The sequence below is a fragment of the Harpia harpyja genome, chromosome 3 (assembly GCF_026419915.1).
Source record: "Harpia harpyja isolate bHarHar1 chromosome 3, bHarHar1 primary haplotype, whole genome shotgun sequence".
NCBI classification, from domain to species: domain Eukaryota; kingdom Metazoa; phylum Chordata; class Aves; order Accipitriformes; family Accipitridae; genus Harpia; species Harpia harpyja.
In genome coordinates this window covers 73,616,012-73,630,201 of record NC_068942.1, presented here as the reverse complement: position 1 = coordinate 73,630,201, position 14,190 = coordinate 73,616,012, and the positions used below count along the sequence as shown (strand labels likewise).

Below are 14,190 nucleotides of genomic sequence, written 5' to 3'. Positions count from 1 at the left end.
CCTGCACTTGTAAAAGCTTAAAAGTGCTTTTCAAAGATTTGTTTGTTTTTTACTCCAAGTCTTTTGCATATGTCCAGCCAATGGTGGGCTTATGGTATACTTATCCTAGGGTCTGGAGTGTGTGTCTGTTCCCTCCCCCCTTTTTTTTTTATTAATCAAATTCTACGTATTATTTGGACTTGTAAGTCTACAAATACTAGCAATAGCCGTTTCTAAAACAAAACTTCCCAAATCTTTGCCTTCCTACTCTGCTCAATTTTAAGGATTGTTGAAATAAGCTCCCTAAAATTTTAGGTTACACCTTTGAACAGAGTATGCATTGAAATATTTTCAGTCTTTCACAATGTAGTTGTTCTTTTGCAAAGCTGTTTACAGTGTTCCTTCTACAAAGGAAACATTTCAGTAATTACATTGCTGATTTGAACTTTTAAAAACTTTGTTCTGTGGGTATATTTTCCTTCTAATCTCAGTGGAAGAAAAAGGCATTTCTGCCTAGATCTGCTGTCTAAAACTCTTACCTTGCTTTAGTTTTCACCTTTTCAAAATCCTAAGCAAATGTCAAAAATTGATGGTATTTGCTTTCTGCAAACACAGAGTACAGTAACATGTTTAGTTCATCAAAACTCAGTCTTTCATAGCCAAGAGCTCACCACCAAGATGAGAAATGATGAAATCTGTACCTTAAAAAGTGCTGAGATACAAAGTTTTATTTTCTGCGTGCACCATTTTCACAGAATAAACACCTGCTACTCCTCAGTGCAGCCGTGCATTTGGAGAGTAAGTAGGTGCGCAGCAGTTGTTGGCATGCTTGCCTGGGTGCTGGGGAAGGCAGGAACGAGGAAATGACTGACGGAAATGAATAGCCAGTATTTGTGCAAAACACACCAGAGGGGTTTCCGGCACCCCTCGTTTCCCAGGATGGCAGCAGGAGGCAAGGCAACTTTGTACAGTGCAATATGCCTGAAAATGGTCTGCTAAAATTTGTTCTGTCTCCCTGAGTGTGCTCTCTTGTCAGTTAAGAGAAACAGAGTGCAATTTTCTCTTTGTGAGTACCCCCAAATATGCAGATTGTGTCCAAATTCTGATGAGGGCTGGCAGGCTGCCAGGACCCCACAACCTTGAAGCTGAATTGAATTACTTTGTACTTTCAGATCTGCTAGTCTTTTTCTCTGAAGAGATGAACTTGCTCATCTTGGACTGAAGACAGGAGTCAAAAAGTCTCTCAGTTGTCTTGTGCAGCCAGACTTTACAGGTAGTATGGACTCAGGTGGCCCAAAGCATGTGTCCAGAAGAAGACAACCATCACCTTTGGAACCCCAGATAGTTTTTTGTTTGTTCCCCCCCCACCAAATTAAAAAGCGCTGAAACTGTTTTTTCCCCAATCGGTACCTTGGACAGGGCTGTAAAGCCTGATACTATGAGAGAAAGATGATGAAGTCACCCTTCTCCTGGGATAAGAGTACAAAACATTCTTCAACACATTCATCCAATGTTAGCAAAAAGGCAAACATGAAAGCCCAGAAGAAAAGCAGGCCTCTGGGGTCTGGTGCATCAGTCAGTGCTATACCTGCTACAAACTGTCCCCTCAGGCCCCTCTGCAGGGCCCTGCTTGTCTGAAAACATAAAAATACGACTTTATTCTTACACTTGATTTCAGTAATGTTTATTACCAACCTCAACTATCCATTCATCATTTACTGGCAATTTACTATTTTGTGAGTTTATGACTACAACCTATTTAATACATGTTTAAGTGCTCTGAAAGACTTACTTACAAGGGAAACTGAAAATTAATTCAAATCCAGTGTTAAGTGAAACAGTTAACCCTGCTCATGTATCCACACGGATTTTTCAGTCTGGCACAGCCCAACTCCCTCTAGGGCCAGGGAAGCTGCTGAGCCACTTCCAAATAGCACTTTTCCAAATGGCCCATTACCATTTACTGAGTAACCAGTACACAGTTCATCCTATGCTAATAGCACTGAGGTATCATAAACATTACTAAAGTTGCAAGTTATTACAGCAATTGTAATTTCACTGCTGAACAGTTTACTAGATTAAGGGTTGGAGTCTGCCAGTGCTTCACAGTATTTTTAATTCTAAGAACAGAATAGGCACATCATTAAATAATTAACTGACTTAGTTTTGGAATATCCAAGTTTGTTCCCTGCTTTAACACATAAAATACCAGTTGCAGTACTTAGCAACTCTTTAAAATAAAAAGCCATATAAAATTCTCATATTCAGAATGGCCAAAGCAGTAAATGGATTAGTAACTTGCATACCAATGAATAAATAAAGCTGTTGGAGTTGGCGAGGCAACACCATAGATTATATGAATGATAGCGAAGTGCATCCCCTCTGGTACGCAAGCATGCAGGAAGATGGGCAACATAGTCGATAGTTACTATAAAGTTTTAAAAGGGCAACAATTTACAGCATTGTGCAGTGCAAGTTCTGAACTACACCACTGTTAAGCTCTAACGAGCATGGTTATGCATGGTATAAGTGTTTGGTAGCTGAATGAATCCAAAACATCCTGTTAAAATCAGCTTCAGAGAGGCAAGTTATTTCAGTTAAAAACCAATGCCAGAACAAAACATTTCACTGACCCTACCCATATCACCACAGTAGGCTTTATCAGACAGGAGTTAAGAGTTTTATTTTCGTAAACCCCGGTGAAAGCCACCAGATGTAGAAGGCTCCTCTCTGTATGTTCAGCAGTAGCAAAGTAGCAGACCTCAGCTGATCCAAACAAGACCAAATATGAGGAGAGATGGTGACAAGGCACACTTTACAACACACCCTGAGGTGCGTTTAGATTTTGGCAGGGAAACGAGGTTTTTGATCAAAGCAGCATTAAGGCCTGAAAGGTCAGTAGTTGAGGAGAACAGTCCACCAGAGTATCTTTAAAGTGTGACTGCAGCTGGATTTACTGTAAGAGATGACCCTGCAGCAAAACTGAGTAGGACAAAATGACACCTTTGACTTCACAACTAAATAGGATAAATATCTTCTAATAATGTGGCTTTAGGTACCTCATATCCAGTAACATGTCACTTTCCTAAAGACCATATGTAGTCTTATAGTACAAAGCCAGTAACAAAATGAAGGTAAACAGCATTCAGTTCAAAAAGGAAAAAAAATAAAAAGAAAAAAAAAAAGAAAAAAAGTGCATTTGATTCAACAAACATCACTACTGAAAAATTTCATTTTTAGGTTGTGTGTAGCAAAAATGTGCTTCTTCCTTGGGATTGTTATATATTGCATGTTTCCATTTGACGATGTGGTTTTCAAAAAGAGGTTACAGGTGAAAAGATGACCATGTCTGGAATCGGGTGATACAGAAAGCTGAGTTAAAAAAAAAAAAACAAAACCTAAGTTAATTTTTTCCATCCTACAGTAAGTTAATCACTTTGCATATTTCAATCTAATTTTTATACAGTTTTCATAAAAATAAAATTAGCATAAGAAAAAAAAAAGGACTTAACTAGGAAGATAAATGGAAAACATCCCATTATATGATTTAACTTACTTAAAATTAGAAATGGCAACGTCCGTTTCCTAATGAGCTTTACTTTGAGACACCAAGCTGCAGGGCTTGTCCTTTCCCTTCAGAGGCTACTCCAGAAAAATATTGTCCATTTACCTTAACTTTGTATCATGATTCTTTTTACTTCTACTCCTTCTTCATCTACCTTGAACCACTTCTCCTTTGCCTAAACCCTGTCTCTGTATTTTATACATTTCCAAGTATGATCCCACCCTCATGTACTCATTGAAGCAAGCAGAACTGAATTATGAAGGAATAAGCTGGACAGTCTCTTCTGGTTTTATTTCTGAATTCTCCAGCCTAACATCTCTTATGCACAAGGTTCCCAGAATGGTTATACATCTTCATTGTCCAATGCAGTAAACAGAATAAAACAGAGCAATGAAAGTGTGCCTCAAACCTGCTGTGCTGCACCTCCACAGCAACAACAGTTGCTCAAGTTTATTCTCCACTGAGGAAACGACCTTGGGTTAAGAATATTCATCCAAAATTGTTAAAAACAGAACGTGACTGATTTTTTTTAAAGCAACGGGGAATGACAGAATTTTCCTTCCAACTTGCATTGCTTTAGAAAGAAAGAAACAGAGCTTATTAAGGCCTGTTTGACCAAAGATGTAAACGCACTAACTACAAAGTATTTCAATTTCATTTCTCTACATGTTTTATAACACAGCTTAAAAACTAATGTTCTCAAATCCTTGTAATTATAACATCAATTCTGCCTTCCTCCTTAAGTAGCTTCTGTTTTCTTCTTGAGTGAACAAACCAAATCTGAATCATTCTGAATACCTGAAATGCAAGTCTGAATGCAAATTCTTCTCTACGAGCTTTGCTTCTAACATCTCCCTTACCATATATTTTAGGAGCGAGTTACAGTCGTCAGTGATCAACATGTTGATCCTTCTATAGACACGCTTATCTGCCTTTGTCATCAAAGCATTCTGACTACATATTATATATCGCTGCTCTCTCTCAACCAATAAGTAATTTGGCCTAAAGTCCAGCTTACGTAATGAATAACCTGTTTCAGTATCCCCCATATTATGTTGCTTTGCATTTGGTACATTATATTGTACCTTTTCTAAAGCTGTCAGGTTTCAAGAGCAAAAAACAACTCCACACCTAAACAATTTTATCAGAACTAAACAATTACATTAGGACATATACTAGAACAGCTGGCTACAGCACAGAGGAACATGTAAAATACACTCTGTGGTTCTCTGAAGTGCTTGCTTTCAGAGCAATTCTTACCTTGGTCTGGATCAGTGCTCTGCAGTTATTAATACTGAATCCATCAAATCCAAAGTCGTCGTTATCTTTAGCATCTGATTCCTCAAAAATGCCATCCAGGGGCTCTGAAAAGTCCTAATAAAACATAATTTACATTTTCTTTACAAATTTCTATGTGATCTCAAAGCATATAACGTAAAGAGAAGTTTCCCTCAAATAAGAATAACCACTAAATTTTACTTTCTGAAGCTGTATTTTGATTTATCATGTGCCCCCCCTGCATTAAAACAATTTTATGCCCAAACAAGTTCTACACACATGAATCTAGTTGTGACTTAAATTGATAAAAAAGCCATTTCCAATTAAAATTAGCCTTAACCTACACCAGAAAATAGCTGAGAAATACACCTTCATCAGTATTGTTAAAAGCAATACAATTTTCCAGTAACAGAAGTAATGACAGAAGTTTAAGCTGCCTGGGCACTGATTTAATGCTGATGTATCTATGGGCTAAAGGAACAGAAGGGGAGTTTGACTATGTTGGAGACATGTCTCCTATTCTCTCCTGTTAAGTGACAGTTCTATAAAAGTGACTTTCAAGTGCAGAATAGGTCCTATACCTTCTGCACTCTTGTTCTGTTTGTACGTAACTTGCATGAAAGGTCAAATATGTCCATAAAATCAAAATTGAATGCAGTACCCCCCCCCCCATGCTTCAGCAATCAAATTATCAATTGGAATAGTTAATTCTGAAAACCACATGTGACTAAATCATCCCAACTAAATAACCAGGTTGAATACTAAACTCTCTGTGATACCTTTATCTTCTCAAAACAAGAGATTAAACAGAGATATTTCTTTTTGAGATCTTTCAATGCTGTTTGTTTGGTCTTGATTTAAATTAAAATGTACTCTTCCTCAAGCCTTGCAAAACCAGATAGAATAATCTGAGGAAAAGGGAAGTGGAACACACTTTCAGTTTGTACACAGTAAAAACATCCAGTAATTACTTTAACAGCCTCTCTGATTCAAATCTGATTTTCACTTAATGGAAAGATATTAGAGGCTAACAATTTTCTCATACTCTGAGCAAAAAAGAAAACCATCTTACTGCACACATATCTGAAAGCTAATTCTACACCTATACTAAAGCTGAATGTACCACCTAACAACAGGGCGCTACGTAATGGAGAATTCAGTGTAAAGATGATCAAAATTTGATCCTGCACAATTTCATAGTTACCCATAATGATGAGAAAACACTAGACTATCATTTTAAAGGGCTCTCTGTAAAAAAAAAAAACTTATGACTCACCCAGATCTAGTTCCTCATGCATCTGCATGTGTAACTTACAGGAAATCAGATTAATAACTAAGTGTTTATGCTGGCATACTAGGAAACCGTTGTTCAATTACCTTTTGATTTGCATCTATTCCAAGAACACTCAAGAGGTTTTCTTGGCAATGAGATTTACTCCAGGGATGTCTTAAGCTGGGGGTATTATCAAAGTCTCTGAGTGTTCTCCATATATTTCCAGAATCGATGCTAGGAAAGAAAACACCATTTGAGGTTGTAAGGTGTACAAAGTTTCCAGTGAACATACATAACCAAGTTATTTTCACTACATAGAGTCATGTACTAGCCTACCTTGATCTAAAAAGCAACTTATCTTAAAGCTCTTTTTTACCTTCCTTCAAACTATCAACCCAATGTACTAATAAGATTGCATGACAATCAACAGAAACAGTAAGTCAACATAACTATGTTTGGGCTTCTCAGATAAGAAGTGCATTAGAAGCATATTTCAGAGATGGTTTTATGCCAACAACTTGTATTACTCAATTGCTTCTGTGAAATGTGGGTAGAGTTCAGCCCTATTAATTCTGCACTTTGCATTTTCTGTCCCTCAAACCCTTCTCCTTCCTATCAGTCATGCTTCTCCACTGCAGCAGCCTGCTGCTCAGGTGGGTGACCTGCATCTGCTCTGGACATGTACGTACTACAAAACAAGCCAAAGGCACACACTACTGAAACAGTGAGAATTAAGAGAGTTCCCTCTACATAATACTTTCGGTTCTTATATTGCATTCATCCTATATAAATCCAGTTGCTTTTCACTTAGTACAGGATGCAATTATCGTTGATCTTTGTTACTCACCACAGTAGATCAGGGCTTTCTTGTCTGTAGTTGGTACTCTGCTATAATATTGCCGTCCCTTTTACATATATATCATATTTCTCCAGAAGTTTCAGGCTGATTAAAATATAATGCATATACAAGGAACTGGCCAAAAGGATGCCCACATTTTAACTACATTTCTTGTGATTCTTACAACATTTCCAAAGCATGGTCTGACCCAGCTTTCTAGATTCAAAGCCTCGGATGTATGCAAAAATAACTACAATACTGTTCAGTAACGATACTGCTCAGAAGCTGCTGATCCTTCAAAAACATGTAACAAATCTAAAAGTGTTCCAGCTGTCTTAAGAGAAAGCTAAGTTAATGATACTAATTGCTATTAACATAACCCCAGGAAAGAAGCCAGATGCACCGCAGATTCTGAAGCACATCTGGTTAAACATAAGAAGTTACCACCTGGGAAAACCAGGGAGGGAGGGGAGGAAAAAAAAAAAAAAAAAAAAAAGCGAGTGGCTTGTCAGTAGAAGCAGCAGCAATGCTTCTGCCTCAGATGATGGAGAAATAAGTCGGATGTGTTGTAAAGAAAGGACAAACCAACAGGAAGAACAGGCTGCCTGTTGGGTGTTCTGGAATTCCAGAGGCTTAGTCATAAGGAGGTACAGCAACAGCAGGAAAACCCTAAGCAGGAATTTGTAATTTTGATATATTCCCTTCCTTGTTTTCCAATGGCTAAAACACAGTCCATTTCCTTTAACAACACAATACAAAATTGGTAAGATCTACATGCTGAAGAGCATAGTGATTAAAAAGCTTTTAAGTTCACCTGCAAGTACCACTGATTTTTAAATTATGAAATAAACAGTGTAATTGCTGAGGAACTTCATAATTTTTTTTTTTTTAACTGTTGATCTAAACTGATTACCAAAGTTGATTCTTCATAAGTTCAGGAATCCCAACATCTTCATTATTTGTATCAAGTACTTGATCTAAGCTTCTTATGCTCTCTCTGGACTGAGATACAAAGACTTCTGGAAAGCCCAACTTAAATATATCCTCATAGCTGTGGTTTGCCTAGAAAAAACAGAGTTTTATTACATATGTTGTACAGGCCACCCCCCCCACACTTCATGAATGACCTAGTCCAAAGACTACAATGTTTCTAACGATTGTATTATTGATTGTTTTTAAAATTTTTATTATTATTAATGGCATAGAGAGACTGAGCCCATAGTTCACTGTTTTGAGTACTTACCTAGAATTAGAGGAGGAGAAGTAAGAGTTCCAGAGTTTCTGATGAACCTTAGTCTCAAGCTTCCCAGCTACTAAGTTATAGACTGGTTTGCCCATTAGCACTCAAGACTCCTCCTTCTGCTCAGCTAATTCAGTCCAGGTCAAAACTGATGTATACATCAGTTCAAAAGCTTGTGTTGCTAACTTAGCATTCAAACACACCCAATTCAGCCAAATGTAACATAACTACTAAATGCTATAGTCACCAATAAATACTTGCACTGTGTAAGTCTGCATAAAAGCTCGGGTGAGTATGTCTGTATATCCTTGCATTTACACCAAACTTTTTTCCAGCCTATCTGATTAAAAATCAGAGCCAGATTTACATACTTGTTCCTCCTCCAGCACTGATGAGGAGGAGGTTTGGAGGACTGAACATAGCCACATGAGTGATCCAAACAGGCCTACTGGAAGTAACAGGGTTATCTGAAGACTAAGAAATACATATACAAGGAAAAATGTGCATAATTTACATCCTATCCTAAAGGGATGTTATCATGCCACCTGGTCCAGAAGCTTTGTCCTTTTATTCCTTCAAAGAAAGAATCACTGCAATTTTCTAAATCAAAGCAATTAATTGACTTCAACACCCTGCAGAGGGACTGCAATCCGGGAGCAGCAATGTTGTGTGAAAACTAGAGAATGAAACCAGTCAGTTTGTTTTCTTTGCCTAGCAATCAACCATTTAATCTGAAAAACTGTCTGTATTTTGACAGTTTCATTTAATTGTAATTCAAACAGCTGAAATAGAGAAATTTCCAGTTTCATTGTACTGAACTCAGACAAGTGCAGTGAATACTGAGAGTACGGATTTAATCTAATGATGAGTGGGCAAAATCAACAGAGCTGGTAGAAGGTTTCTGTACTTCTAAGCATGCTTCTAAAAGTAGAATTTGTGCCCCACGCTGCTCCCTCCTTAAGTAAGGCCTTGCTAAACTGCCTATCCTGAAGGGCAACTGCTGGGACATTCAAAGACTCCTTAGGTAAAATCCTTTGAATCTTGCCCAAAGTGTCATAATACTTTAAATCAATTTGTAAACTATTTCAGTAGACGTAACTTACACCAGGGATACTATATGGAGGAGAAAGATGTCAGAGAAGCAGAAGTCTGTGAAAGCACACTTGCTAAAGCATACATGGAGAGTCATCATCAAGGAAAAAAACTTCCAAGTACCAAAACCTAAATGGGACAGGAGCTAAGCAAAAGTCAGGCAGCTGCTCTTGGCCTTGGGGTGGGGGGGAAATTACAGCCACAGAAGTGTGAATCAAGGGAACCACAGGTTTGCCTCATTTATGGTATCTTCTTAGAGTCTGTGACATTGCTCCAACATTCATACAAGTCACTAGCTTACAGTTTAGCCAAGCCAGATGAAAAATGCAAGATTTTTTTTTAATAAAATTTATTACTGTCTACTTCAGTGGCTGTTTCTAAAACAAAATTTGGGTACATTTCCATTTACCTTGTAGCTTTGTACTAATTATAAAAATATGAATGCACAAATTTCACATTCGTGCTTTTTGACGAAATCCTCTATATCCTATTATATCAGAATACTCCAGTGCTTAAGCAAGTGCACTAGTCCCTCTCACAAAGGCCTGTGTTTAAAGAACACATGAAAAATCCTCAAAGTTATTCAATCATGTAGGCAAAATACCCAGCTACTGCAAGGAAATTAATTAGTGATTGTTTTAATCTTAAAAAACATGATTCTGCTCCAGACTGACATTTAATTAACTGAAGCATTAGATATTGAAGGTCAGACCTCTGACCTCAGATGATCTCTAGAGGTCCCTTCCAACCTACCTGGACTTTTTTCTACTGACCATGCAGAAGACAGAGCCCCAACCTGAAGAGTTTATGATCCCAAACAAACAATACAAAAAGCACAGGGACGAAGGACAGCTACCCAAATATTCTACACCCAAAGAAATTTCCAACAGCTCTGCAGCTGTTTCTCTATCCTGAGACAAGAAAAGACAACTTGAAACCCTAGGCATGCTTAACTTATTTAGCTTGTACTGGACATTTCCCGTTGCCTTTAATAAATGCAAAAATAAAGCAAAAGCTTCAATAAGATTAAGATCTACTGCTTTTGGAAAGAAACCAAACATTCTGCTATATTCTATTTCAGCTCCAGTCATTACATACTCTCTTTTCTCAACCTAAGACTTCTTGTCCCCAATTTCCAGCATTACGAACAATTTAAATTCTCTGTTTATGCATACCAATAACCAGATATCTTGTGATCTCCACTTTTATCAGTGCTGGACAGCTTATCCCACGTGCATCTTTGTGCTTTTCCTAGTAACACCTCTGCAGCAGGTGAAGTTCCCAGGCAAGAGCAAGAAAGCCTGTCTCCAGAAAACCCTCAGTTCCCTATGCATACTAAAACCCACCTAACAGACTACAAGCAGTAAGCTATTACTGCTACTGATTAACCCCGTGGAAGTCTTAGTAGATTGCTCTCTTTTATCCTAAATTAAAACATTAGAAAAAAAGTAGTAAGAATGAGAGCGTTCTGTTTTGCATTTGTACATTCTTATTTTCCTTTTGTTACTTTGCTTTACTTTGGTGATGCATGTTTGGTAAACATGGAAACACATTCATTGCAACAAGGTATAACCCTTAAGCCTTTTTTTTGTGCTGATAAGGACACATTATATTATTTATTCACATTATCAGTTCCAACACTGTATGAGAGAATGTAACATCCTATGCTAAAAAAATGTATGATACTAAATTATTTCTATTCACTTTGTCATTAACTTCCACCCACCATCAGTCTAAAATTCCAGAAAGATTGTTGGATTATTCAGGCAGTATATTACATAACAAACGTTATTGTTTTTGCCAATTTTTAACTCAATGTTATGTCGGTTTACTTCAGTAAGCTTGCAGGCAACTCAGAATTTTTGTCCACCCTGGTTTTGTTACCCACCTTCCCGATTTTTTGTTTCCTATGCTCATTCTTGCCTAGCTTTTAAATTGCATGTGCTTCAGGGCAAGGTTCATCGTTTCTACGTGCTTGCTTATTCCTAGTGTCTAGAAGCAAAGTAGCACATCATTCTTTAAAGCTCTCCAGCAGGATAACTTAAGTATTTGCCAAACACTGTAAAGAAGTTGCTTTTGTTCCACTTGAGTTAGCCGCAAAGTAGCTTGATGGTTTCTCTCCCTATACAGCATTATCCTCTATCGAAGAGACATTCAGATATAAATCTTGAGATGTAGGAAGCAGAAACACAAACATTTCTGGTCTTTGATTTACTATTAACACATACCTCATTTAGAGAGCTCAAAGCATCCCGTATCCCACAGTGTAGAGATGGCTCAGAACAAAAGTCACCAACAGAAGTGCTACAATGTCCGCTGCTTAAGTCTGTATCAACTCTAGAGGGTTTTGTTGACTTCAGCAAAACTTCAGGATTATGACTGAATCTCTCCGATTTGTCTAAGGACTCCTCGAAGCCTTCAAAATCACCCCAGGAACCGCTGGGTTCTGAGGTACTATAACTGCTCTCAGAAAACCCCTCACAACTTCTCCCTTTGCTAGTCACTACAGGGAAGCTTTGCTGCATTACTTCAAGATTAATAATTTCTTCATTATTTGTCCTTTCATTCAAGTTACAGTCACCTTCATAGAGAGACATACCACCTACTTCATCTGCTGGGTCTTTTAGAGACATCCGGTATGATTTGTCTGCCTTAGTAAGAATTTCTGCTAGTGACAGGTTCTGCATCTTTAAGAAAAATTCATTTGTTGGAATCTGAACTGCAAAAAAGGCTACTGAAGTTCAGTTGCATTAGAAATCTGAATATTTCCAAACCAGATTCAAATTCTTCATTTCACCCCAAAGAATGATAATACTGCTAAATCAAAACAGGATGTCCTTCAGCATCTCCTCCAGTAATCAGCATGTGCATGTTATTCAGTCTCACTTTCTGTGTAGGGTATTAGCCTGCAAAGAAAGAATTCTAAATAAATACTTCTGTGATAAGGGCTGTGTAGGAATAAAGAAAGATAGCTGATAAGGTAGGAGAAAGAATGCTCAGATTAGAATAAACACATTCCAGTATTATACAACTAAAAATCGTTGTAGGCAAAATTATTTAAAATTTACACTTTAACTATCTGCCCACACCACAAGCAAGCCATTAACTGAGGCAACAACGTTCAGCAAATACTGAACAGAAGCTGTTGGATATTAATTGAGTACTGATTGAGTATATGGGAGACAAACCAAAATAATTATAGACGACTTCAAGCACTTATGAAATATTTTCCATGACTACTTCATCCATCTCGCGCATAGCCAAACAGTACTCTTTTTGCTTGCATGGGCTTTCCCTGTCCGAACGGTTACTGGAGAGGTGAACGTGACTTACAGCAACAGGGGCAGCGGCCGCTAAATCCTGTGAAAAATAGTGTTTCCAACTATTTAAGCGATTAAGACAGATTTAGTAAGTCCAGTTCGGCATCTGTAAATTACGCAGGCAATACTGCATTTATCATTTTAGATTAATCACATCTCCTCAAGCGTTTTTCCGACGGACAAGCTGAAAGAGCGGCCGCCGGTCGGTGCTTTCTGTGCTTAACAGACAGAACAAACCTTGGGGTTCCCCCCCCCCCGCCCCGGCCCCAGTTCAGCTGGAAGGCGGCACAGCACCGGCCGGCCACGGACCCTCGCCCGCCCCGCCGCGGGGCTCGGGGGGACACCCAAGAGAGGGGGGCACGGCGGAGCGGGGCTAGGGGAAGCCCAGGGGGGCCGTCGGCGGCGGGGAGCCCGTCCCCGACCCGCCGGCGCTGGAGGGAGGAGGCTCCTCCGCCCGCCTTTCCCACCGGCCAGCCCGAGCCCCGGGCGGTGACCGGGCACCGCGGGCTGAGAGCCGGCACCCGCCCGCCGCGGGGAGCCGCACCCCCGGGGAGGAGGAGGAGGCGGCGGCAGGCGGGGGGGGGGGGGGGCGGAGGGCACGGCGAAGCCGCCTCGCTCCACAGCCCCCGGGGAGCGGAGGGCCGCGGCCGTGCCTCAGCTCCCCCCGCTGACGGGGGCGGGGGGGGAACGGGACACGGACACACACAGAGCCGCCGCCGAGGCGGCCGCGGGGCCCGAGCGGCGCTGGCCGTTAGGGTAGCTCGGGGCCCCGCCACCCGTGAGGAAACAGCCTTACCGCCGATCCAGGGCCCCGCCGCCGCCGCCCGGCGAGCGCCCTGGGCCGAGCTGGGCCGAGCCGAGCCGCGCCGAGCCGGCAGGTCGCCAGGGGTGGGGCCGAGGTGTGCCGGGGCGGGCCGGCGGGGGGGGGGGCCGTTACCGGCGAGGGGCGGGGCCTAGGTGTGCCGGGGCGGGGCCTGCGGGCCGTTACCGGGCGCCCCCAGACCCCGTCAGGCAGGGCGCTGCCGGCCGGGGCGGGCGGGAGAGGCCGGCCGGCGCCCAGGCGTGACGGCGGGAACGATCCCCCGCGGGCCCGGCCGGCCTCCGCCGGCTCCCCCTGCCAGGCCTGCTCCTGTCAGGCCTTGTCTGCGCCTCCTGTCAGGCCTCCGCCCCGCCCAGGGGAGCGGCAAGGGGCTGAGTTGCCCCGGCCGCTCCTCAGCCTTCCCGCCGGCGAGCCTGGCTGTGGCCCTGGCGAAGTGTTCCCCGGTTCTCCGACCTTGCTCCTGGGCTTCGGGCGTTGCGGTCGTCTTCACCTGCGGCTCCCCTGGGTTAAACGCGCCCTGCCGTCTTCCAGCCAGAAGTCAACTCCCGCACTCTGGGAAGAGGTTGATTTTAAAGTCGTGAGGTGAAACAGAAAGCTGTCCACAGTTTTTCCAGCTTCTTTCTGCGATCTGGCAGGCTGAGGACATACGGTTTGATGGTGGCGGTTTGTGTTTGCTTTTAATTTGAGAACAGCTAAAATCCTTACACAGTTACCAAATTCCAGGATACGGGCTTAAAAAAAGTAACAATCAATCCACGCAGTCATAGAACCTCATGATGAAATGG

The 14,190-nt window shown here is 41.2% G+C and overlaps 1 protein-coding gene across 3 annotated transcripts; it reads right to left on the bottom strand.

The window, feature by feature from the left end:
- Positions 1 to 1,646: 1,646 nt before the first annotated feature.
- CLBA1 (clathrin binding box of aftiphilin containing 1) lies at positions 1,647 to 13,877 on the bottom strand. Of its 3 annotated transcripts, none has more exons than XM_052783372.1 (6): positions 13,859 to 13,877; positions 11,494 to 12,171; positions 7,847 to 7,995; positions 6,200 to 6,329; positions 4,805 to 4,918; positions 1,647 to 3,351 (listed from the first exon to the last, which is right to left on the bottom strand). In XM_052783372.1, the coding sequence occupies exons 2-6, from the start codon at positions 11,950 to 11,952 to the stop codon at positions 3,184 to 3,186; spliced, it is 1,020 nt and encodes a 339-aa protein (XP_052639332.1). In that variant the 5' UTR covers positions 11,953 to 12,171; positions 13,859 to 13,877; the 3' UTR covers positions 1,647 to 3,183. The 3 variants fall into 3 exon arrangements, with proteins under 3 accessions (XP_052639332.1, XP_052639329.1, XP_052639330.1); XM_052783369.1 differs by lacking the exon at positions 13,859 to 13,877 and adding an exon at positions 13,382 to 13,492; XM_052783370.1 differs by lacking the exon at positions 13,859 to 13,877 and adding an exon at positions 12,577 to 12,628.
- Positions 13,878 to 14,190: the final 313 nt, after the last annotated feature.

Bases quoted from the DNA above. Each gene is read 5' to 3' on its own strand.
- CLBA1 (XM_052783372.1), bottom strand. From the start codon at position 11,952: ATGCAGAACCTGTCACTAGCAGAAATTCTTACTAAGGCAGACAAATCA. The intron at 7,996-11,493 runs GTATGTGTTAAT...TGTTTTTTCTAG, and splicing joins CTTTGAGCTCTCTAAATGAG to GCAAACCACAGCTATGAGGA. The intron at 6,330-7,846 runs GTAATCAGTTTA...TTTCTTTCCTAG, and splicing joins CTTATGAAGAATCAACTTTG to CATCGATTCTGGAAATATAT.